We start from the raw sequence: 23,668 nt of genomic DNA, 5'->3' as shown, positions 1-23,668 counted from the left end.
TACAATAATCGAGAATTTCAACAAGCATTTTGCTACGGCTGGCCATGCTTTCCACCTGGCTACCACTACCCCGGCCACCAGCTCTGCACCCTCCGCTGCAACTTGCCCATGCCCCCCCCGCTTCTCCTTCACACAAATCCAGACAGCTGATGTTCTAAAAGAGCTGCAAAATCTGGACCCCTACAAATCATCTGGGCTAGACAATCTGGACCCTTTCTTTCTAAAACTAGCCGCCGAAATTGTCGCAACCCCTATTACTAGCCTGTTTAACCTCTCTTTCGTAACGTCTGAGATCCCCAGAGATTGGAAAGCTGCCGCGGTCATCCCCCTCTTCAAAGGGGGTGACACTCTAGATCCAAACTGTTACAGACCCATATCCATCCTGCCCTGCCTTTCAAAAGTTTTTGAAAGCCAAGTCAACAAACAGATCACCGACCATTTCGAATCCCACCGTACCTTCTCCGCTGTGCAATCCGGTTTCCGAGCTGGTCATGGGTGCACTTCAGCCACGCTCAAGGTCCTAAACGATATTATAACCGCGATCGATAATAGACAGTACTGTGCAGCCGTTTTCATTGACCTGGCCAAGGCTTTCGACTCTCAACCACCGCATTCTTATTGGCAGACTAAATAGCCTTGGTTTCTCAAATGACTGCCTCGCCTGGTTCACCAACTACTTCTCAGATAGAGTTCAATGTGTCAAATCGGAGGGCCTGTTGTCTGGACCTATGGCAGTCTCTATGGGGGTGCCACAGGGTTCAATTCTTGGGCCGACTCTTTTCTCTGTGTATATCAATGACGTCGCTCTTGCTGCTGGTGACTCTCAGATCCACCTCTACGCAGACGACACCATTTTGTATACATCTGGCCCTTCATTGGACACTGTGTTAACAAACCTCCAAACGAGCTTCAATTCCATACAACACTCCTTCCGTAGCCTCCAACTGCTCTTGAACACTAGTAAAACTAAATGCATGCTCTTCAACCGAACGCTGCTCGCACCCGCCCACCCGACTAGAATCACTACTCTCGATGGGTCTGACCTAGAGTATGTGGACAACTACAAATATCTAGGTGTCTGGTTAGACTGTAGACTGTCCTTCCAGACTCACATTAAGAATCTCCAATCCAAAGTTAAATCTAGAATCGGTTTCCTATTTCGCAACAAAGCCTCCTTCACTCATGCTGCCAAACATGCCCTCGTAAAACTGACTATCCTACCGATCCTTGACTTCGGCGATGTCATTTACAAAATAGCCTCCAACACTCTACTCAGCAAATTGGATGTAGTCTATCACAGTGCCATCCGTTTTGTCTCCAAAGCCCCATATAATACCCACCACTGTGACCTGTACGCTCTTGTTGGCTGGTCCTCACTACATATTCGTCGCCAAACCCACTGGCTCCAGGCCATCTATAAATCACTGCTAGGCAAATCCCCGCCTTATCTTAGCTCATTGGTCACCATAGCAACACCCACCCGTAGTCTGCGTTCCAGCGGGTATATCTCACTGGTCATCCCCAAAGCCAACACCTCCTTTGGCCGCAATTCCTTCCAGTTCTCTGCTGCCAATGACTGGAACAAATTGCAAAAATCTCTGAAGCTGGAGACACTTATCTCCCTCACTAACTTTAAGCATCAGTTGTCAGAGCACCTTACCGATCACTGCACCTGTACACAGCCCATCTGAAATTAGCCCGCCCAACTACCTCATCCCTATATTGTTATTTATTTTGCTCATTTGTACCCCAGTATCTCTATTTGCACATCATCTCTTGCACATATATAATCCAGTGTTAATACTAATTGTAATTATTTTGCACTATGTCCTATTTTATTGCCTTACCTCCATAACTTGCTAAATTTGCACACACTGTATATTATATGTATTTCTGTTGTATTTTTGACTTTGTTTTGTTTTACCCCATATGTAACTCTGGGTTGTTGTTTTTATCGCACTGCTTTGCTTTATCTTGGCCAGGTCGCAGTTGTAAATGAGAACTTGTTCTCAACTGGTTTACCTGGTTAAATAAAGGTTAAATAAAAAAAATAAAAAATTTTTTTACATAAGTATTCAGACCCTTTGCTATGAGACTCAAAATGTTGCTCAGGTGCATCCTGTTTCCATTGATCATCCTTGAGATGTTTCTACAACTTGATTGGAGTCCACCTGTGGTAAATTAAATTGATTGGACATGATTTGGAAAGGCACATACCTTTTTATATAAAGGTCCAACAGTTGACAGTGCATGTCGTAGAATTGTCCGTAGAGCTCCGAGACAGGATTGTATCAAGGCACAGATCTGGGGAAGGGTACCAAAACATTTCTGCAGCATTGAAGGTCCCCAAGAACACAGTGACCTCCATCATTCTTAAATGGAAGAAGTTTGGAACCACCAAGACTCTTCCTAGAGCTGGCCGCCCGGCCAAACTGCGCAATCGGGGGAGAAGGGCCTTGGTCAGGGAGGTGACCAAGAACTCGATGGTCACTCTGACAGAGCTCTAGATTTCCTCTTTGGAGATGGGAGAACCTTCCAGAAGGACAGCCATCTCTGCAGCACTCCACCAAATCAGGCCTTTTTGGTAAATTGGCCAGACGGAAGCCACTCCTCAGTAAAAGGCACATGACAGCCTGCTTGGAGTTTGCCAAAAGGCACCTAAAGACTCTCAGACCATGAGAAACAAGATTCCCTGGTCTGATGAAAACAAGATCTAACTCTTTGGCCTGAATGCCAAGCGTCACGTCTGGAGGAAACATTGCACCATCCCTACGGTGAAGCATGGTGGTGGCAGCATCATGCTGTGGGGATGTTTTTCTGCAGCAGGGACTGGGAGACTAGTCAGGATCGAGGGAAAGATGAACGGAGCAAAGTACAGAGAGATCCTTGATGAAAACCTGTTCCAGAGCGCTCAGGACCTCAGACTGGGGCGAAGGTTCACCTTCCAACAGGACAATGACCCTAAGCACACAGCCAAGACAACGCAGGAGTGGCTTCGGGACAAGTCTCTGAATGTCCTTGAGTGGCCCAATCAGAGCCCGGACTTGAACCCGACCTAACATCTATGCAGAGACCTGAAAATAGCTAGGCAGCAACGCTTCCTATCCAACCTGACAGAGCTTGAGAGGATTTGCAGAGAAGAATGGGAGAAACTCCCCAAATACAGGTGCGCCAAGCTTGTAGCGTCATACCCAAGAAGACTCAAGGCTGTAATCACTGCCAAAGGTGCTTCAACAAAGTACTGAGTAAAGGGTCTGAATACTTATGTAAATGTGATGTTTTTTATTATTAATAAATTGGTGTGTAGATTGATGATTAAGAAAACAATTAATTTAATCAATTTTAGAATAAGGCTGTAACATAACAAAATGTGGAAAAAGTCAAGGTGACTGAAAACTTTCTGAATGCACTGTATATCTAACCATACCATGAAAGCAACAATCAAAGTCTAGGAGAAGGGTAGGCCAGCTGATAGAGATGAGTCTTAAGGCCTGCTTTAAAAGCCCCAACAGTCTGAACAGCCTTGAGATTATCGGGGAGGGAGTTCCATAGGCATGGTGCGTGGGAGGAAAAGGCACGGTCCCCCATTGTGCGGAGCCTGGTCCTGGGGGCATGGAGGAGTTTAGCGTGGCTTGAACGTAGGGGGCGTGGAGGTTCATGGGGGAGAGTAGGTCTGACAGGTAGGTGGGTCAGATGCCATTTACGTTTTTTCAGACAAGGAGGAGAATGTTAAAGTCAATTCTTTGAGGAACAGGTAGCCAATGGAGATCCGCAAATACTTTTTTGTTGGTGTCAGAATCCTTGCAGCACTGTTTTGGATGAGCTGTAATTGATTCATTGAATTTGTAGGCAGGCCCCCAAGTACTGCATTCCCATAATCAATTCTGGAGAAAATGAATGCATGGATTAGTTTTTCTGCATCAGATGTGGTGAGAGAGGGTCTTAGGCGGGAGATGTTCTTCAGCTGAAAGAATGGCGTTTTACAAACTTGACTAATGTGGGCATTGAAGGAGAGAGCAGGGACGAATTTCACACCCAAATTATTGATGACCGAGGAGAGGGGGATGATGTGGCCAAGTATGCTGCAGGAGTTGGTGATCTACTGGGGGATGCCTATCAGCATTGCCTCTGCCTTGTTGCTGTTGAGTTGGAGGAAGTTGGTCTGCATCCAAGATTTGCCCTCTCCAGATGGTTGGACAATGTTGACAGAGGAGATGTTGTATCAGGCTTTGTTTAAATGTACACCTGTGTGTCGTCTGCGTAGCAGTGGAATTGGATGCTGTGCTGTCTGAAGATCTGGCCAAGTGGGAGCATGTAGAGTAGGAAGAGGACAGGTCCTAACACCTAACACTGCAGGCTATGCTGGACTTCTCTGATCTTGCCTCACTGAGTGAGGGTGATGTACTGCATGCGGTTAGAGAGGTAGGAGTTAAACCAGTTTAGGGCAGTCTCACCGATGGCAGTGTTCTCTCTGAGGTGCTGTAGTAGAATGGTGTGATCTACTGTGTCAAAAGCAGCAGTGAGGTCCAGAAGAATCAAGATGAGCAGGTCATTTACAACCTTCACCAGGGCTGTCTCAGTACTGTGCATAGGCCTAAAGCCAGACTGGAGAGCTTCATAAAGCTGGTTAGCACTGAGGTGTGAGTGAAGCTAAGTTACCACTATCTTCTCCAGGACTTTAGATACAGTTGAAGTCGGAAGTTTACATACACTTAGGTTGGAGTCATTAAAACTTGTTTTTCAACCACTCCACAAATTTCTTGTTAACAAAATATTGTTTAGGCAAGACGGTTAGGACATCTACTTTGTGCACGACACAAGTAATTTTTCTAACAATTGTTTACAGACAGATTATTTCACTTATAATTCACTGTATCAAAATTCCAGTGGGTCAGAAGTTTACATACACTAAGTTGACTGTGCCTTTAAACAGCTTGGAAAATTCCAGAAAATGATGTCATGGCTTTAGAAGCTTCTGATAGGCTAATTGACATCATTTGAGTCAATTGGAGGTGTACCTGTGGATGTATTTCAAGGCCTACCTTCAAATTCAGTGCATCTTTGCTTGACATCATGGGAAAATCAAAAGAAATCAGCCAAGACCTCAGAAAAAGAATTGTAGACCTCCACAAGTCTGGTTCATCCTTGGGAGCAATTTCCAAACGCCTGAAGGTACCACGTTCATCTGTACAAACAATAGTACGCAAGTATAAACACAGTGGGACCATGCAGCCGTCATACAGCTTAGGAAGGAGACGCGTTCTGTCTCCTAGAGATTAACGTACTTTGGTGCGAAAAGTGCAAATCAATCCCAGAACAACAGCAAAGGACCTTGTGAAGATGCTGGAGGAAACAGGTACAAAAGTATCTATGTCCACAGTAAAACGAGTCCTATATCGACATAACCTGAAAGGCCGCTCAGCAAGGAAGAAGCCACTGCTCCAAAACCGCCATAAAAAAGCCAGACTACGGTTTGCAACTGCACATTGGGACAAAGATCGTACTTTTTGGAGAAATGTCCTCTGGTCTGATGAAACAAAAATAGAACTGTTTGGACATAATGACCATCGTTATGTTTGGAGGAAAAAGGGGGTGGCTTGCAAGCCGAAGAACACCATCCCAACCGTGAAGCACGGGGGTGGCAGCATCATGCTGTGGGGTGCTTTGCTGCAGGAGGGACTGGTGCACTTCACAAAATAGATGGAGTCATGAGGAAGGAAAATTATGTGGATATATTGAAGCAACATCTCAAGACATCAGTCAGGAAGTTAAAGCTTGGTCGCAAATGGGTCTTCCAAATGGACAATGACCCCAAGCATACTTCCAAAGATGTGGCAAAATGGCATAAGGACAACAAAGTCAAGGTATCTCAATCCTATAGAAAATGTGTGGGCAGAACTGAAAAAGCGTGTGTGAGCAAGGAGGCCTACAAACCTGACTCAGTTACACCAGCTCTGTCAGGAGGAATGGGTCAAAATTCACCCAACTTATTGTGGGAAGGCTACCCAAAACGTTTGACCCAAGTTAAACAATTTAAAGGCAATGCTACCAAATATTAATTGAGTGTATGTAAACTTCTGACCCACTGGGAATGTGATGAAAGAAATAAAAGCTGAAATATATCATTCTCTCTACTATTATTCTGACATTTCACATTCTTAAAATAAAGTGGTGATCCTAACTGACCTAAGACAGGGAATTTTTACAAGGATTAAATGTCAGGAATTGTGAAAAACTGAGTTTAAATGTATTTGGCTAAGGTGTATGTAAACTTCCGACTTTAACTGTAGAAAAGGGAGGTTGGAAATAGGCCTGTAGTTAGAGAGGTCTTGATCAAGGAATGGTTTCTTGAGCAAGGGGGTGATTGCAGCGATGTTGAACAGTGACGGCACCTGCCCAGTGTGGAGAGAATTGTTGAACAGGTTGAGAGCAACTGAGCATGTTTTGAACAGTGATGTTACAATAGGGTCGTGGGGGCCACTGGTAGTCTTCCTTTTTTAGATGATTTCTAACACAGCAGCAGGTGAGACCAGAGCTAAATCACTTAGAGGAGGGTCAGATATGGGTTGTGGGGTAGGAGCCAGAGTGGGGTTGAGGTTGGAGGATACAATGTTCTGTCGAATGGTGTTGATTTTAGCCTTGAAGAACTCAGCAAAATCGGTTGCATTGTTCTGTACTTCCTGAAGAAGTGAAAGAGAAGACGGTTAAATTTTTTTGCAATGGTGAAACCACCTAGCAGCATAACCTGATCAAGTGATAGTTCTCTAGTCTAGTTAATTATGTTGTGCAATGATACTGACATGATCATTTTACCATATAGAAAACTTAAAAGATTGGTTCTCTGTTTTGGTTTCAGTTGTTATTCCAATCTCTCTACCTGTGCTGTTGTGTGCAAATAAATCAGCTAAAAAATCGAATAGACTTCTGAAACTGATTTCCAGAAATCTGCAATTGATTGAATACCGGCCTAAGTGTATGTTTTGTTTGGATTGACATGACACAATTTGTGCATGCTTTGTCTCTGTGTATTCAGGAAGAGGAGGCAGAAGAGGAGGAATACCCAGGAGAGGAGGATGAGGGAAACAGTAGCAGGGAGGGCAGAGAGAAGGGCCACTCAAACGGAGAGTGTGATGGGGACGAGCTAGAGGACCTTCCCAGCTACCGGGGCCGGATGGCCGGGGGCCGATGGAAGGGGCCCATCTCCCGTAAGGCCAGCCAGACCAGTGTGTACCTGCAGGAGTGGGACATCCCCTACGAGCAGCTGGAGCTGGGGGAGCTCATTGGCAAGGTGAATGACTACAGCTTTACATAGTGCTAAATATACACTCAGTGGTCAGTTTATTAGGTACACCACCTCATTCATGAAAATGGTTAGCTCCTACAGACAGTGAGTCACGTGGCCGTGGCTTGCTATATAACGCAGGCAGACAGGCATCGAGTATATCTACAAATAGGTGGGGTAGTAGGGCTCATATTCAAAGTGAATTGGTATCTGCATGTCTCCTTTAAAAATAAAGGCCAATGGACTCAATTAGAGTTCCTTGAACAGGAACAGAAAAAAATAGGCTACAAGGTAGCTAATAACACAAGTACCCATACTGTACCTCCCTATTCCAGGGCCGTTGGGGGAAGGTGCATAAGGGGCGCTGGCATGGAGAGGTGGCCATCCGGCTGCTGGAGATAGATGGTAATAACCAGGACCACCTGAAGCTGTTTAAGAAGGAGGTGATGAACTACAGACAGACCCGCCACGAGAACGTGGTCCTCTTCATGGGGGCCTGCATGGCCCCACCACACCTCGCCATCATCACCAGGTTAGGGGGAGGGAAGGGGAAAAGGGAGGTGGGGATGGTTAGAGGAGTTGAGTAGGGAAAAGCTGGAACCCGTGAATCAATCTATGAGAGGTATTAAATGTGTCTTGGTTTAACAGACGAGGAAACCAGGAAAGGCTTTGTTTTGAAAAACGAGTTGATCCAGTGTTATATTTTTACTCCCTTTCCCCCCTGACATTTCCTCTTGTTTCTTTCAGTTTCTGCAAAGGTCGGACACTATTCTCTGTTGTAAGAGATGCCAAAAACACGCTAGACATCAACAAGACAAGGCAGATCGCTCAGGAAATTGTTAAGGTGTGGTACTACTCGACTTCTCTTGAATTGTAAGTAGCTTACATTTCCTTTCACTGAAAGAGACTCAACTCTGACCTCTTCCTCAGGGTATGGGCTACCTTCATGCTAAAGGAATCGTTCACAAGGACCTGAAGTCCAAGAATGTGTTCTATGACACAAACAAAGTGGTAATCACAGACTTTGGTCTTTTTGGAATATCCGGAGTGGTACAAGAGTACCACAAGAGGTAAGCAAAAACACACTTTTTAAAAAGTTAAACACTGAGGAGTATACTTCTACACCTTTTGAGTCCATCTGTGGGTGTCTGTTTGTGTGTCTGGATCTGTGTCTGTGTGTGTGTCCAGGCGAGAGAACGAGCTGAGGCTCCCTCATGGCTGGATCTACTACCTGGCCCCTGAGGTCGTCCGCAGGATGGGCACTGGGAACCATGAGGACCGCCTGCCTTTCTCCAACACTGCAGACGTCTACGCCTTTGGGTGCACACCACTTATCTTACATCCTGCCATAATAATACTGCATTTACTTAAATATAGGACATCTGAATGCTTTTAGAAAATTTAGCTCAAAACAAACAATACTGGATTTTTGGGGAGACATACAGTGGGGAGAACAAGTATTTGATACACTGCCGATTTTGCAGGTTTTCCTACTTACAAAGCATCTAGAGGTCTGTAATTTTTATCATAGGTACACTTCAACTGTGAGAGACGTAATCTAAAACAAAAATCCAGAAAATCACATTGTATGATTTTTAAGTAATTCATTTGCATTTTATTGCATGACATAAGTATTTGATACTTATGTCATGCAATTCCGTCTCTCACAGTTGAAGTGTACCTATGATAAAAATTACAGACCTCTACATGCTTTGTAAGTAGGAAAACCTGCAAAATCGGCAGTGTATCAAATACTTGTTCTCCCCACTGTACATTAATCGGTTGAAATGTGGCTCCCCATGAAATGAATGTGTGAGTAGGTGTATGCTGTTTGTATAAAGGGTTAGGACTGAGGGGCTAACATACAGTATATTTCAATCCCCAGCACCATTTGGTACGAGCTGCAGGCCCGTGGCTGGCCACTCACCAACCAGCCGGCAGAGGCCACCATCTGGCAGGTGGGCAGCGGAGAGGGCATCAAGAAGGTCCTGGCAAAGGTCAGCCTGGGAAAGGAGGTCACGGTAAGGTTAAAGGTCAAAAAGCAGTTTGCGACAGTGTGATGTCCTCTGGGAAGCTTAGTGTACTGTATTGACATGATAATAAACCAAACAATATTATTCTCAGTGTGCGAGTGATATCATAAAACAGACTGACACCAGTGCCAAAACCTTTGAATGGATTATTATCTACATTGTGTGTATAGCTATAATGATGGATGTAGGATTAGATAAATACCCCCCCCACCACCTGTCCTGTAGGAGATTCTGTCTGCCTGTTGGTCCTTCAAGCCGGAAGAGCGTCCCTCCTTCACCCAGCTGACTGACATGCTGGAGAAGCTGCCAAAGCTCAACCGCAGGCTCTCCCACCCAGGACACTTCTGGAAGTCAGCCGAGTATGTATCCTAAAGACCAGGATCCCATTCGAGATATACTGTATATACTCACTGTATATATTTATGATACTTCTCCTACGTCTATGGGGATGCCACTCTGATGGCTTTGGGTTCACTCATGGCTCACAATGTACCTGTTGATCCCTGTCCCTCCAGTGATGTCACATTGGATGGAGCCAGGAGAACATGGGGTGTTTGTATGAGTGTGTGAATAATGTGTTTATGGTGGAGGGGGGTAGCCCTCTGACAACCCTGGGCCTACTGTATGTTTTCTTGATTTAAATAACTAAAAGGGATGACTGTGATGCAAATCACCAGCTTTATACAGTGAGAAGAAATGTTGTCTTCAATAGAGAATCTTTGCTAAAAGATAGAAATGTGATCATTTTTAAGTAAAGGTTGAACAGGACAAAAGGTGAAATAGCCTGTTGAAACTGTTTGGTTTGTGACTGTTCATTTCAGAGCTGATTGTTTTGGTTCCCTAAATCTGTCCATGTTTTAAAAGAGAGGATACTTTATAATAGCACCACCCACTACCCTTCTCCCTGTCTCCATGCTGTCCATCTCTGTGGGCAGTGATTGGAGGCTTGAGTGTCCCACCTCTCCTGTGTCCCCCTTTCTGTGAATATTTCTGTCATACCTCTCTCTTGACATCTCTGTTTGGGTCTCACTCACTCCCTCCCTCCCTCTCGTCTTCTCTGGGTGCTGCTGCTCTCTCCTGGATGACCACTGACTGACTTCACCTGTTCCTGCTCCTCTTCACCCTCCCTGTCTCCCTTGGACCCCTCCTCCTCCTTCTCCACCTCCTCTTTACTGCCAACCCCCTCAAACCCCCTCCCCAACACCAATGTTTATTTCCCCATATTATTTTTTCCATCCTCCGTGCACATCTTCTCCTGTTGAATCATCCCTCCTCCGCTCCTCTCCTTGATCTGTCCCATCATCCTTCACTCCTTTCTCTCCGTGTGAAGGCCCTGGGTTCATCATCATTGCCTGCGGGACCATTGCAGTCAGGGCCTGCAGTCTCGCTGCCCCTACATATACAAATAACACATCTCTCAGTGGCTACTTGTGCTTATCAATCATCAGGAATAGCCTGTTTGGTATTAGATTCAGAGGAATGGACTACCCTGCAGAAGGACATCAACTGGTATCACAGCCAATAGAGTAACCAATATATAGAGTCATGTATCTTTGTCAACTTGCTTAATGTACCATAATGGGTTGTTTGTTAGTTTCTTGTTCTTGGACTAACTGCAGTTCATGTATTGACATTTTGGTAGTAGTAGTGGCTAATGCAAACAGTCTAGTCTAACCGCTTTCTTTAAATTTTCCTCTCTCACGCTCTCTTTCCCTCTCTCTCTCTCGCTCACTCTACAACTTAGGTTCTAGCATTCAGTATGCAAGAGGAAGTAATAATATGAGGTTCAATGTAAAATGTTGATTTGCCTCATATGCACTCTTTGTGTGCCTGTGTCAGCATGCCCTGTGTGTGTGTATAGGGACATGTGTGCATGCTTGTTTGATTGGTAGCTGAATGTAATGTGCTGGACATCCAGAGGTTAACCCTGTGAAAGACTGCAGTGATTGAATGTTAGCAGTGATAACAAAGAAATGTATCTGATATATACGTATATATAGAATTGTTTTATTTAATGTACAGATAACATTTATTTTACTATGTGTACAAAGTCTTTATATTACATTGTACGTTACATTATAGGTACTTCACATCTAATTATGTAGAGCTTTAAAACACTTTTTTCCCCCACAAACACTGTGTAAACAAATTGTACATTAAAGATGGGTTGGTGTTTTTTATGTCATAAGAATTTATATTTTTGTACAGATTGTGGCTACACTAAAAGTGTTTCTGGTTTCCTCAGTGAAAGCCAATAAAACTAAACTCAAGTAATTTGGTTCAGTGTCTTGTTTTGGAATGCTTACAACAGTTTGAATGTAATATAAGTTAGATCAAAAAAGGGATCACTTTACATTAAGGATTCAAGCAGCTAAATAACAAGCACACAATTTCTACTAGACACCATTTATACAGTTGATTTATTTCCAAGTGTTTGATTTGATTTAAAGGGGCAATCTGGGTTTCAAAACTTTGACCTCAAATATGTGTGTCACCTGACTCACCAGTTCCCAGGAGCAAGAGGAAATGCAGAGAACAGACATGTTCATGACTCCCATGATGACCGAGACAATGGTGGTCTTCTGGTGGTCCCAATACACTTCTGCTACCTATATGCAGGATTACATCAAAAAGTGTGTAGTGCAATATACAGTATGTGCAAAATGTCAGTACAAACGTAATACATGGTTATTTCTCTTCTAGAACATTTTGAGACAAATACAAATACATGTGTGTCTATTTAAGGCATTATTACTAAAACACCAAAATTAGAAAGATCCTCACCGAATCCAGGAGAGACAAATGTAAGTGTCTAAAGCAGGGTTCTTCAATTCCGGTCCTGGAGGGCCGAAACACTTCTGTTTTTTATTTCTACCTGGTAGTTAATTACACTCACCTGGTGTCCCAGGTCTGAATTAGCCCCTGATTAGAAGGAGAGGATGAAAAACAGAGGTGTTTCGGCCCTCCAGGACTGGAATTGAAGAACCCTGGTCTAAAGGACAGTGGTAGCTTACAGTTAGTTGTCTCGGTTTGAGGTGACAGTCGGGCAATTAATTAGGATATGGAATAAGAAATGATTAGAAATTAAAAAGGCGCCATTAGGATTACATTTTACATGGTGATGTTAGCGTGCGTGCGTGGAGACAAACTGACCTCTATACACAGCAAACTCTGTCCAACTCTGAGTCAACTTCGATAACGTCACCTGACTGTTGAGTGATTGCTGGTTAATTATTGAAAAAGCATAAAAATATATCGGCGCGCATCGTCTCTTGATAAGTTTATGTGTAGGCCTACCAATTAGGGCAAGACCGATATTGCGCAAATGCAGCAGATATATTTCGAGAGAGATAACGTTATTCCCTAGGGGAAAAAACTCAATTTAATCAGGGCATTGTAAACTAGGCTACATTGTAACTTCCTCCGCCGTCCCCTTCAATGCACGAAAAAACGAAACTAAACTTCTCTGAAATTCACTCAGAGGAGAGAGTTGAGCAACTGAGAAGACGCTTCGATTTACAGTGAGATTTGTCGAAATGGCATTTTATAACCAGGAGCCTTTTTATAATCCGGTACGTTTATTATAACCATTTATGTGATTTGTTGTGTTATTTAAAATGTAGGAGAGTTGGCCGTCTACTTACGGTCAAATATGGTAATCAAAATGCGCTCCCATCTGCTTCTCAGTAATATTATATTTTCACAGTTATAGTCTGCCTTTTTCTGTTCACAGATTTAATGCTAAAATCAATAGATCCATAGCTAGACATTCATAGTATGAATTCATGCTATGCTATTGTGCCAATTTAACATTTATGTTATAAGGCTACCTAGGCCTATTACCACACAAGCAGTTATAGTGGATGTATTAAAGAGGAAAGAGTCAATGGCCTCCATCCTACATAATAGTTGTTTTCATTTCATTTATCCATTCATATTCAATTCAGTTTATCATCAATGATTCTGCTCAATATCTGTCCCAGAGACTCCCTTTCACCGGCTCTATCCAAGGTGGGCTTCAGGAGGGGAAGACCATCACTATTACTGGGAGAGTTCACCATGGGGCGGACAGGTGGGTCACCACTCACCTATATAAGATTTGATAACACATTTCCTTATTCTGTCTTCGAGAGATTCAGTGGGTGATTTCCAGTCCAGATAATTCCTACTATACATTTTCTGCCCAGATTCAAAACTTTGGAGAACTGTTTAACATCTCTGGAACCACATGATCTCTCTCTCTCTCTCTTGCACTCTCACTTTCTCAGGTTCCATGTGAATTTGAAGTGTGGTTCTAGGGCAGGGGCCGACATTGCCCTTCACTTCAACCCACGCTATGACAGTCACCCTGGATATGTGGTGGCCAACACCTTGCAGCAGTCCAGATGGGGGACAGAGGAGCGAAAGCAGCAGTCCCCCTTCCAGCATGGCTCCGGCTTCAGCCTCGTGATCACCGTCCAGAGGGACGCCTTCCAGGTCACCCAAACCCTCCCCTATGATCGTATATGGAGGATACAGATGTAGGATCTTAATTTGAGCCAGTTTGTTACAGCAGGAAAATAATCCTGCAGCAACAGGAAATGTGAATTATTATAATTAATGGGCTTGATACATTTTTCGTTAGGGCAAATTAAGTCTGACATTTTTAAAGGGGAAATTACAAACAGAAGCCTTTTTAAACCTTGAATACACTTTGAATCTGCGCAGAAAAGTTAACATTTCCTGTAAGCAGGAAAATTCTCAGCAACAAAATAGTGATCAAATTAAGATCCTACATATGTACATTCCGACTACACAAGAACCTTTTCAGTCTGTGACTGTAAAAGATTATGCTTACAGAGCTCCCCCATGATTCCAATGAAGTCCGTGACTCATGATCTAACATGGTGGTTCACTCTTGTTTTCTTGAAATTATATGTTATGTATTGTATCTTTATTCTCTTTTTATCTATTTTACAGTGTGACTCTATTTATTCTAGTCTGTTTAGGAGTTAAAATGGATTTCAATTCATTGGCTGGAAAATAACTTAAATAGTTGTGAGTGACACTTGTTCTCTCATTCACTGTCCTCAGGTCAATAATGACTCTGCTCATGGTCGTTCTCTATTCTCTGTCTTCAGTTGAATGCGAATGGGAACCATTTCATGACCTTCAAGCACCGTATCCCGTTTTACGCCGTGGACACCATCTCAGTCGAGGGGAAAGTGGAGGTGACCTCCATCGCCTTTCAGAACCCTGCGGTGAGTAGTACCTAACATATTAGATGGACAGAGAATTTGAAGACAGTTCAACTGATATTAAGTGATGTAATGTCCTTCAGCCCGCCTTTCCTGCACAGCTAGGATTTCCGGCACAAGCTGGATTCCCTTATATGGGATTTCCGGCACAACCAGGATTACCTTATCCGGGATTTCCGGCACAACCAGGATTTCCAGCACAACCAGGATTTCCAGCACAACCAGGATTCCCTCCTCACCCGGGATTCCCTCCTCACCCGGGATTTCCTTCTCATCTGGGATTTCCCGCACAACCAGGACGTCCAGTGAGTTAATCTGGATCTGAATCAATAATGATAATTTATTGGCCAACCACTTCTTGGTTATCGGACTCATTTACATTTTTTTTGTCAGATCTGTGATTTGTATTCCTTTCACTGTCTTTCAGAGTCTCTAGATGTTGGTGCTCTTTCAGTCGACTTGGTTCGAACATCTCACTATGGGACATGCCCTCTTTTGTCGGTCATTGGTTAAAGCCTTATTCAATCACGCCTAACAGGCCAATCAGAGTTTTGTGGGTGTACACCCCCCGTGTCTATATAACACCCTGCACTGCTCTGGTTTCCTCATTCTTCACATCTTCATGAGTCTATCTGGTTACTTGCCTGTTAAGCAGTTACCACCCCACCACAGAGCGTTGAATGGCTTATTTTCAGTAAGTCTGCTAACTTCAGCAGTTAGCTGTTACCTCTGTTAGCTTGTTAGCAGTGATTTTTGTCGTTGGCTAGCTACAGTACACCTGTTGCCTGGCCTACACACAATTGCTGTTGTTAGCTAGCTAGCTCCACTGCTTTAGCATCCCGCTAAAAGCAAGTTCCCACAAATTTTAGCTAGTCACATCGCAATTGTAGCTAGTCACCTTCACACAGGAGATATCTAAGGTTCGCCTTTGAGGGCATAGCCTGCGACTATCTCACCTTACCGTTCGGTCTGTCCCTTGCCCCACTGACATTCACGAAGTGTGCCGAAGCTGCCCTAGCCCCCCTTCATACATTTTATATTTTAGTCATTTAGCAGACGCTCTTATCCAGAGCGACTTACAGTTAGTGAGTGCATACATTATTTTAATTTTATTTTTTTCATACTGGCCCCCCGTGGGAATCAAACCCACAACCCTGGCGTTGCAAGCGCCATGCTCTACCAACTGAGCTATATCCCTGCCGGCCATTCCCTCCCCTACCCTGGGCCAATTGTGCGCCGCCCCATGGGTCTCCCGGTCGCGGCCGGCTACGACAGAGCCTGGATTCCAACCAGGATATCTAGTGGCACAGCTAGCAATGCGATGCAGTGCCTTAGACCACTGCGCCACTCGGGAGATAAATGAGAGCGGCTTAAGAGTCCTGACGTACATCAACGACTGGTTGATCTGCACGGACACCCTGGCTCAGGCAGCGGAGCACACAGCCTAGCTGTTTGCTCTAGGCTTCAGGATAAATTGTGCCAAAAGCTCGCTCTTACCGACCCAGCAGAAAATATTTTTGGGATTGTCTCTGGACTCTGTAGCCTGTCGAGCATCCCTCACCATGGAGAGAGCGACAGATTTTCGCCACTGCCTCAGTGTTTTGCCCGGCAACATCAGTCACGTACTGGATGTGTCTGAGGCTTCTTGGGCTCATGACCTCCATGATTGTGGTAGTTCTGCTTGGTCTCCTCCTCATGAGAGGCTTCCAGCGTTGGGTGACCTCACTCCGCTTGGACCAGTCTCTCCCCACAGGCGCGTGCTTCTTTCTGCAAAGTGTCTATCGGCACTTCAATGCTGGAGAGACCATCCCTCTTGATGCGGGGCTGCCCTACTGGGAGAGTCTTCATGTGCAAAGTACAGACAACGGATGCATCACTACAGGGATGGGGGGGCAGTCCACGAAGGGCGTAAGGTGAACAGACTCTGAGTACAGCCCATATCAACATTCTCGAGCTCTACACTGTGTTACTAGCCCTTCCTACAGGGCCAACATGTCCTGGTCAGGTCGGACAATACGTCATGGTGGCGTATGTCAACCGCCAAGGAGGAACGCGCTCCTGTCAACTTCACTCTCTGGCGAGAGAGATCTTGCTATGGAGCAGCGAACATCTGTCTCTCAGAGCAATACATGTGCCAGGCAGACTAAACTCCGCCGTGGATTTACTGTTGCGGGGTAACCCCCAACCAGGGGAGTGGCGACTTCATCTCGAAGTCGTCAAGGAGGTGTGGGGGCATTACGGCAGGCCTGCTGTCGATCTGTACGCATCGCAGGACAACACGATCTATACGCATGAGATCACAATGCTCCTCTAGGCATGGACGTGCTGGCCCACAAGTGGCCAGACGTGCTTCTGTACGCCTTCCCTCCAGTGGGCCTGATCCTCCCCCTACTTTGGATAGAGTGAGAGCGAACGGTCTATCCCTCATCCTGATACCTCTCCTGGAGGGCTGGACGATATGGCCAAATTATGATATCACAGTATTTTTAAAAATTGGACGGTATGACAGTATTTTATGGTATTTTATGTTTTTTAATAATTAAAGTTCAAAATTTGCTTTATGTGTAGTGCGTGACACTAGGGTGGCAAAACATACATTCTAAGTGATTTCAATGGGTCTTTCTCCATTCTGATTGTTTTAAACTGTTAAATACAACAAATTTAACAATTTCTGCATTTCCTGCACTCATTTGAGATAATTTCCACACTGCCACATAGGGTTGCATGATATGGGCAAACAATTTAGGCTTTATTTTTAACCAAATGTTGCAATTGCTATTTGACTTTTAGAGCAAAACACTTGGGTGAACTGTTGGAATCATGGAAATATAAGGATTATTCTAATTCTATAGTTAGAATATAATATTCGGCACTTTGAATACAGTGTTGTTTGACATGACAACGAATGAAAATGCCAGGGAGGAGTTATTGTGACAGATTAGGAACCAAATTGTTGGTAAGTGTTTCCTAGGGGACCCTAAAATCTTTGGCTACATTGAATGTTTTCCCTTCGCTACTTCATGTAGCTAACATATTCATGCTTTGCGTATTCCTATGTCGTCATCAACATTGTTGCATCTGCTGAATTGGCCATGCAGACTGAATGCAAGTGTCTCGTGATAGAGGAACAACAAATGCTCTCCTCGAGTGACGGGGCTTTGCTAGGTCTGTGTGGAAAGTGGCGTGGCGAGAGAGAGAGAGAGGACTCAAGTAGTGAAGTAAACTATAAAAATGGATGTTACACACGGCGTATCACATTTAACAAACCAAACATTCAAATATCGTTATAGAAGGTAAAGTAAAAACCCAAACCGGTCCGTCCATCAATACTGGTATATCGTAAAATACGGTATACTGCCAAGGGTGAAATATTCCACCCTCATCCGGAGCTGATGGATCTCTGGGCCTGGCCCGTGAGAGGTCCAACTTAGACTCCGTGGGCTTGCCTCCGAACGTGGTTGCCACAATTCAGAGCGCCAGAGCCCCCTCGACAAGGGCAATGCCTTTTCCACCGTTAAGGTCTACTTGGCGGCGATATTAGCCTGCCATGTAGGACTAGGTGAGACGACAACCGTCGTTTTATGAATGGAGCGCGCGGTCTCCATCCGGTCTCCAAGCCACTTGCCCCATCATGGGACTTGGCGCTGGTTCTGGATGTACTTACAGGCGATCACTTTGAACCCCTGGAGACAGTGGAACTTAAGACTGTCTTATAAGATGGCCCTGTTGCTCGCCTTGGCCACAGCCAAGCACGTTAGCGACCTTCATGTGCACTCAGTTCATCCTTCATGCACTGTTTGCCCCCAACTACTCAAAGGTTATGAATACGTGCTAACGCTGCGTTCATTCCTAAGGTCATTCCCATGACTTCTAGTAGTCAAGCCCCTGACCTCTTCCCCTCCGCCGTTCTCTTCTCCAGAGCAGTGGGGCCTTAACACGTTGTGTCTGGTGCACACACCGCGCATCTACATGGACAGGACTAGGCCATTCTGGAATTGTGACCAACTGTTTGTTTGCTTTGCCACCCCGCTCAGGGTAGGGCTTGGTCCAAACAACGCCGCTCCCATCGGGTAGTGGTGGCTGTCGCCAAGGCGTACAGTTGTCGGGGATTGCAGTCTCCACTGGGTGTCCGTGCACATTCCACTATAGGAATTGCCACGTCATGGGCACTGTTCAGGAGGCATCTCCGTCTTGGAGATTTGTGTGGCGGCTAGTTGGGCTTCCCCTCACCTTTTGTGAGGTTCTATCATCTGGACGTTACTGCACACAGTCCTTGGCGCTGGAGCTGAGTAGGTTGGATCAAGTACATTACCATGTACCACAAAAGGCTTCTCAGGAAACAGGCTATTGGCAATCGGGGTGTTTTTGCAAGTGTCCCATAGTGAGATGTCGAACCGAGTCGACTGAAAGATAACTTTGAGTTACGGCATTTAACCCCGGTTCTCTGAAGGAGATGAGGGAGATGTCTCACCAGATTTCCCCTCATGCACAACTCGTGTAAGAGGTAGTTCTTAGAATGAGGAAACTAGAGCAGTGCAGGGTGTTTCTATAGACACGAGGGGCGTACACCCACAAAGCTCACATTGGCCTGTTAGGTGTGATTGAATAAGGCTTCAACCAAAGTCCCACAAAAGACGGCATGTCCCATAGTGATATGTCTCCCTCATCTCCTTCAGAGAACCGGGGTTACATACCATAACCCAAAGTTTTATGCTTAGTAGTACTGATAGTGCCTGTGATGGGGAATTTTAAGATCACTAAAGTTCATATTCTGTACACTGACTATATCGTTCTGTGAGTGTAACCCTTGTCATTGTCTTTAGGCAGATTGTGACAGAGTTATAGTAAATATACAGTAACCTGTTTACAGGGAAATGTAGTACTGTAATTAACATGCAGTCAAGATCCCTCTCTTGCTCCTCACAGGCCCCTCCTCCATATGTCCAGCCACCATTCTTTGGAAATGACCTTCTACTTTCTTACTTGTACTGTAGTGTTGCTGAGCAAATTTAGTTAGTTGTTCTATCGCATCAATGTCTACTGGTCATAATGAGTGATTCATTCAAATCTTCAATTTTCATCCAGGCTGTTCCATACAAGAACATGATCAATGGTGGACTCCACCCTGGACGCACCATCAACATCCAGGGAGTGGTTAACCCCAATGCCAATAGGTCTGATCCTGCCTTATTGTCTTTACAGTAACGGGGAACAACAGTGAGAAATACACTTCCCCTGGAGTTATAGGCACAATATAAAATCATATATACAGTACCAGTCAAAAGTTTGGACACACATACTCATTAAAGGGTTTTTCTTTATTTTTACTATTTTCTACATTGTAGAATAATAGTGAAGACATCAAAACTATGAAATAACACATATGGAATCATGTAGTAAAAAAGTGTTAAACAAATCAAAATATATTTCATATTTTAGATTCTTCAAAGTTGCCACCCTTCGCCTTGATGACAGTTTTGTACACTCTTGGCATTCACTCAACCAGCTTCACCTGGAATGCTTTTCCGACAGTTTTGAAGGAGTTCCCACATATGCTGAGCACTTGTTGGCTGCTTTTTCTTCACCCTGGTGTCCAACTCATCCAAAACCATCTCAATTGGGTTGAAGACGGGTGATTGTGGAGGCCAGGTCATCTGATGCAGCACTCCATCACTCTCCTTTTTGGTAAAATAGCCCTTACACAGCCTCGAGGTGTGTTGGGTCATTGTCCTGTTGAAAAACAATTGATAGTCCCACTAAGCCCAAACCAGATGGGATAGTGTATCGCTGCAGAATGCTGTGCTAGCCATGCTGGTTAAGTGTGCCTTGAATTCTAAATAAATCACAGACAGTGTCACCAGCAAAGCACCCCCACACCTTCACACCTCCTCCTGCATGCTTCACGGTGGGAATCACACATGCGGAGACCATCCGTTCACCTACTCTGCGTCTCACAAAGACACGGCGGTTAGAACGGAAAACCTCCAATTTGGACTCCAGACAAAAGAACAGATTTCCACCGGTCTAATGTCCATTTCTCGTGTTTCTTGGCCCAAGCAAGTCTTCTTCTTATTGGTGACCTTTTAGTAGTGGTTTCTTTGCAGCAATTCGACCATGAAGGCCTGATTCACGCAGTCTCCTCTAAACAGTTGATGTTGAGATGTGTATGTTACTTGAACTCTGTGAAGCATTTATTTGGGCTGCAATTTCTGAGGCTGGTAACTCTAATGAACTTATCCTCTGCAGCAGAGGTAACTCTGGGTCTTCCTTTCCTGTGGCAGTCCTCATGAGAGCCAGTTCCATCATGGAGCTTGATGGTTTTTGCGACTGCACTTGAAGAAACTTTTAAAGTTCTTGAAATGTTCCGTATTGACTGACCTTCATGTCTTAAAGTAATGATGGACTGTCATTTCTCTTTGCTTATTTGAGCTGTTCTTGCCATAATATGGAATTGGTCTTTTACCAAATAGGGCCATCTTCTGTATACCACCCCTACCTTGTCACAACACAACTGATTGTCTCAAATGCATTAAGAAGGAAAGAAATTCCACAAATTAACTTTTAACAAGGCACACCCGTTGATTGAAATGCATTCCAGGTGACTACCTCATGAAGCTGGTTGAGATAATGCCAAGAGAGTGCAAAGCTGTCATCAAGGCAAAGGGTGGCTACTTTAAAGAATCAAATCAAAATATAATTTAACACGTTTTTGGTTACTACATGATTCCATGTGTTATTTCATAGTTTTACATTTTTTAGTCATTTAGCAGACGCTCTTATCCAGAGCCACTTACAGGAGCAATTAGGGTTAAGTGCCTTGCTCAAGAGCACATCGACAGATTTTTCACCTAGTTGGCTCGGGGATTAGAACCAGCGACCTTTCGGTTACTGCCACAACGCTCTTAACCACTAAGCTACCTGCCGCCCTGTCTTCACTATTATTCTACAATGTAGAAAATAGTAAAAATAAAGAAAAACCCTGGAATGAGTAAGTGTATCCAAACTTTTGACTGGTACTGTATATTTAAATGAAAAAAAGCATAGAAGAAATTTAGCAATTCTAGTTCACCTCATTTCCATGGTATTGCAAGTGTGTGTCAATTAGTCCTTGGCTTAGAAAGAGGTAGGCCTACAAAACATACTGGAGGGTGAAACTATAGCAGTTCTCCGGTCATGGTTTCTCCCCAACACTGATCTTATCCTTTTCCCCTTGCCTATAGGTTCCACGTTAACCTACTGTGCAACTCTGGGATTGCGCTGCACTACAACCCCCGATTTGACGAGACCCTAGTGGTACGCAACACCAAGCTGAGAGACCAGTGGGGAAAGGAGGAGCGCTCTGGTGGAATGCCCTTCCACAGGGGCCAGGCCTTCACGGTAAACCATCCACTTTCATCTAAGACTGGCGTTACACGACGCAGCTTGTATACAATCTCAGTTTCAAGGATGAATAATTATTTATTGTTTCAGCACCAAGCATGCCACTTATCTTTCTGTCTAGCTAAGCCCTTTCCTGATACTGATTTCCTTGCTGGTTTAGTCACTCACTGTGGCATGACATTCATTAGAGAGATGATCCACGTTAAAGATGCTGGACTGTTTCTCTCTTTATATCAGAGACTGAGTACTAATATGGCTAGTTTGGTCTTTTCAGCTGTCTATTTACTGTGAGGCTCAGTGCTACAAGATAGTGGTCAACGGGAATCAGACGAGCAACTACAAACACCGCCACACCCTCCTCCAGCAGGTCAACGTCCTGGAGGTGGATGGAGACCTCAGTTTGACCTCTGTGATGGTTTAGTGCTGTGGGTCACAACTTTCTTCGGTGACCTAGCCACTAATTTCGTTTTGTGTCACCTCTGACCCAAACCATTTGTGTTTTTTTAATCTGTTCTTGCTGCAAAAAAAATTACATTCACTTTGTTTCTTTACTGCAGGCACTGCCTGTTAGACTACCTAACTTGCTAATTTATTATTAGTGAGTGCCGTGCCATCGACTTCAAGGATGAGAAATGTGTTCCTGTTTATTATAAATCACAGTAGAAAGCCATTAGAAATCACATTGATTGCTTTAGCCATGTTTCTTGCTACAAAAATTCTTGAATCATTATTATTTAGTGATATAATGCCAGATCTGACGTTATCTACCATGAGAAGTACCCTGAGGACAATGTCTGGTAATGTGTAGCCTAGTTCATCACCAGTGGTCTCTATACTCTTTTTAAACATTTTAAGATATATATATTATGTGTTCTTTTTTTTTCAAATGTGAAAATATGTGTAGTAAGACTAGCTATGCCTCTAAATCAGGGCTCTCCAACCCTGTTCCTGGAGAGCTACTGTCCTGTAGGTTTTCACTCCAACCCTGTTCCTGGAGAGCTACTGTCCTGTAGGTTCTCACTCCAACCCTGTTCCTGGAGAGCTACTGTCCTGTAGGTTTTCACTCCAACCCTAATCTAGCACACCTGATTCTAATAATTAGCTGGTTGATAAACTGAACCAGGTTAGTTACTGGGGTTGGAGCGAAATCCTACAGGAGGGTAGCTCTCCAGGAACAGGGTTGGAGACTCCTGCTCAAAAGCCTTGTTCTCACTGCAGGACTTAATGCTGAAATCAGTTTTGTTTTTAAAATCTGTTTTTGTTATACTGACTGTCCAAACAGCAAGTTACAAGTGACCAAATAGGATTTGTGTGTGTTCAGACACTAGTGAGTTGCTGACATGTGACCGTTCCTGGTGCAAAAACAATGTCCTATCCCGGCGCTTCAGTAAATGACATTACTAAGCTGCTCCCGAATGTACTACGTCAGGACATAGAAATCGATTCTATCGTAGTCCATGTGGGTTTTAGTTACATTATGAAGGGCAGCTCTGAACAGTTGAAACTGGATTTTAAAGAGCTGATTGACTCTCTGCTAGACACTAACAAAATACCCATCATATCTGTCCCTGTGCCCTCTCTGAATAGTGGCATTGAATGCTTTAGCAGGATTCTTTCTCTTCCCAACTGGCTACGTGATTATTGCAACTCAATGGGTGTAACTTTTGTTGACAATTTCGATACCTTTTGGAAACAAAACACGTTTTATAAGGAGAATGGGATCCACCCAAATCATT

General features: G+C 44.2%; 2 protein-coding genes across 3 annotated transcripts in view; both read left to right on the top strand.

Annotated features, from left to right (window-relative positions):
• The window catches only part of LOC311101976 (kinase suppressor of Ras 1-like), a 43,461-nt gene extending 31,911 nt beyond the window's left edge, over positions 1–11,550 (top strand). Inside the window, exons 10-17 of the mRNA XM_084143201.1 lie at positions 7,034–7,288; positions 7,618–7,814; positions 8,030–8,126; positions 8,213–8,352; positions 8,471–8,602; positions 9,168–9,303; positions 9,541–9,674; positions 10,646–11,550. Coding sequence (XP_083999327.1) covers positions 7,034–7,288; positions 7,618–7,814; positions 8,030–8,126; positions 8,213–8,352; positions 8,471–8,602; positions 9,168–9,303; positions 9,541–9,674; positions 10,646–10,724 — 1,170 coding nt within the window. The 3' untranslated portion in view covers positions 10,725–11,550. The remainder of the gene's footprint in view (positions 1–7,033; positions 7,289–7,617; positions 7,815–8,029; positions 8,127–8,212; positions 8,353–8,470; positions 8,603–9,167; positions 9,304–9,540; positions 9,675–10,645) is intronic.
• A 1,207-nt stretch (positions 11,551–12,757) lies between these two features.
• On the top strand, positions 12,758–22,792 carry LOC311102262 (galectin-9-like). 2 transcript variants are annotated; one of them, XM_084143543.1, is made up of 8 exons: positions 12,758–12,887; positions 13,299–13,387; positions 13,584–13,791; positions 14,436–14,555; positions 14,636–14,857; positions 19,638–19,726; positions 21,773–21,929; positions 22,207–22,792. In XM_084143543.1, exons 1-8 carry the CDS (start codon positions 12,852–12,854, stop codon positions 22,351–22,353), a joined length of 1,068 nt encoding a protein of 355 aa, XP_083999669.1. In that variant the 5' UTR covers positions 12,758–12,851; the 3' UTR covers positions 22,354–22,792. The 2 variants fall into 2 exon arrangements, with proteins under 2 accessions (XP_083999669.1, XP_083999670.1); XM_084143544.1 differs by having other exon boundaries at positions 14,654–14,857; positions 22,207–22,436.
• Positions 22,793–23,668: the final 876 nt, after the last annotated feature.

This window comes from Coregonus lavaretus (assembly GCF_964263955.1).
Source record: "Coregonus lavaretus genome assembly, chromosome: 26".
Taxonomy (NCBI): Eukaryota; Metazoa; Chordata; class Actinopteri; order Salmoniformes; family Salmonidae; genus Coregonus; species Coregonus lavaretus.
This window is presented reverse-complemented; position numbering and strand designations above follow the sequence as displayed.

What these genes read in the sequence shown, in the direction of transcription:
- LOC311102262 (XM_084143543.1), top strand. Translation starts at nt 12,852, where the DNA reads ATGGCATTTTATAACCAGGAGCCTTTTTATAATCCG. An exon ending in TCGCCTTTCAGAACCCTGCG is followed by an intron (nt 14,556 to 14,635) that starts GTGAGTAGTACC and finishes AATGTCCTTCAG; the next exon opens with CCCGCCTTTCCTGCACAGCT. An exon ending in GTTAACCCCAATGCCAATAG is followed by an intron (nt 19,727 to 21,772) that starts GTCTGATCCTGC and finishes CCTTGCCTATAG; the next exon opens with GTTCCACGTTAACCTACTGT.